Source organism: Propithecus coquereli, unplaced genomic scaffold (assembly GCF_000956105.1).
Source record: "Propithecus coquereli isolate 6110/MARCELLA unplaced genomic scaffold, Pcoq_1.0 Scaffold250, whole genome shotgun sequence".
Taxonomy (NCBI): Eukaryota; Metazoa; Chordata; class Mammalia; order Primates; family Indriidae; genus Propithecus; species Propithecus coquereli.
In genome coordinates this window covers 545206-547344 of record NW_012148064.1, presented here as the reverse complement: position 1 = coordinate 547344, position 2139 = coordinate 545206, and the positions used below count along the sequence as shown (strand labels likewise).

The following is a 2139-nucleotide window of genomic DNA, read 5'->3' as shown; positions in this document are numbered from 1 at the left end:
TGTGTGTGTGTGTATATATATATATACGCAGAGAGAGGCGCCACTTCTATGTCATGGTAAGTGTTTCATAACATTAAGCAACATGCATCTTCCATTTCCCCTCAAATAAAACATCTTACAGTGTTGTGTTTCAAATTGACAAATGCACCTTTATTCTGAAACAGCATAAATATACTAATGAGAAAATTCTACTCCTCTAAAATGGTATAACATCTTAAAAGTTTTAGCCATAGGCTCTCTTTTCAACAGTTGTTTCATTTTGTGCATCTTCAAGTGAAAGTTTAGTGTTCCAGATAGAAACATAAAATCCAGCATAAACGTACATCAATAGCCTTTTATTTATTTTACTATAAAACTCATACAAATAGAGCTTACACAATTATCATCACAACCTGTCATCTTTAAAACAGTTTATGGTCTCATGATTTTAGGGGAAGCAATAGCTTTATGTTGAATCTGTTAGACATATACATATATGTAAAATAGCTGCTATGTACTAAGACATTTTGCTAGGTAGAAAGAATACCAAAATGAATAAGACATATAAACTCCAGAAACATTGCATTTAATAGATAAGACAAGAAACCAGAAACAAACACCTATGAAACACGTCATGCTAGAGTTAAGCACAGGTAGTCACGGGAGTGTATAAGAGAATCTCCCAACCCGTTTTGTAGAAGTGTTCATGAGAGACAATCCCTGGAAGAGGTGATTTCCCAGTCAGGGTAAATAGGAAGAGGGAAATTTAACTGGGCAAGGAGGGGAGATCAAAGCATTTCAGTCTGCAAAGACCCAGAGGTAAAACGGTGAAGAGATCACCCAGGAACAGTGTGTAGCTTTGTAGGGTTGGAGTTAAAAGAATGGAGGGAGGGATGATGAGAGATGAGGCTGGAAAGGTAAGCAGGAGCTAAGCCTAAAAACGCTTCTTTTGCTGTGAGAGGTTTAGATTTTATCTTGCAGGTGTTCAGAAGACATTACAGAGTTTAAGCAAAACACCTTTGGACTTTCGAAAGATCACTCCTGATGTCGTGTGGAGGAGGAATGGGTGAGTAAGAGACGAGTCAAGGAATCCAGGTGATGTCGGTGGTTTGGGGCAGAATAGGAGTGTGCTGACTGAGGCAGCAATAATGGAGATGAACCAAGTTGGACGGTGTCAAGAGATAGTACAGAAATAATATTACCTGGATTAATGGCTGAACACATGTGGTTAGGGAAGGTATAGAAGAAAAAATTCCTTTGACACTTAATATATCATAATTTCCTATCAGACGGTTTGGCATGTACAACTTCGAAGAAAAATTAATGTCATTGCATAAAGATTCTGGCGAGAAAACTGAGAATTCTAGAAGTGCTGGAGGTCACCAAATTAGTAGTGATTTATTTCTAATTCTCTTATCTGGGGATCATTTCTTCAGCAACTTCAAAAATCGTGAACTTAATTGACAATCGATAGGCAAGCAAAAGTTAATTTTAAGTTTTCTTAAAGGAGGAATTTTGCTGCATGTGCTTTCCTTTGGGAGATTCTCATTTCCACTTGCTTATTAATCTGTGGCTTCTATTTTAGACACAGTCGCAATGTCATTGCTTCACTGGTTTCCCAGCTTGAAGGAAATCGGAAGTCCCCAAAGTGAGGAGGATGGCAGGAGTGGGCACCCTGACAGCAGGCACCTGAAGAAATGACAGCTGATATTTACTCTTTTGTGGAGACTGTGAGGCATGCTTTCTAGGTGCCTAGCATCGGATATAACCTCCACCTGCAGAATCAGAATTTAGAGATTCAGCTGGTAAAAAGGAAGGAGGGCCTCCTATACTGCAGGTGCAAGATCTCAAGAGAGCATTCGAACTGTAATCATTTGACATTATTTAACATAATCCCACATTTTACAACCCACAGTCAACTAGCAATGTTCTTAGTGACAAAAGGTCTTTAAGAATACAATGAGATACACTAGATTGATTTTATAAAGAGAGGGGAGTATAAAATATTTCCAAAGTATTCCATCAAAGATGGCTGATCTTTAAATTGGTCAAACATAGATGAAGAAAAGCTTTGTTTTTCTTAAACATTTTATTTAGATGAAGAGGAGTAACTCTATTCATTTTATGTGAAAAATAGTAGTGCTTAATTTTCTTCATTTT

The 2139-nt window shown here is 37.4% G+C and overlaps 1 protein-coding gene across 1 annotated transcript in view; it reads left to right on the top strand.

The window, feature by feature from the left end:
- LOC105812420 (centrosomal protein of 89 kDa-like) overlaps positions 1 to 1443 on the top strand; it is a 5675-nt gene extending 4232 nt beyond the window's left edge. The window contains 1 exon segment of the mRNA XM_012646859.1: positions 1269 to 1443. Within this exon segment, the coding sequence (XP_012502313.1) occupies positions 1269 to 1443 (175 nt within the window).
- The last annotated feature ends 696 nt before the right edge of the window (positions 1444 to 2139 follow it).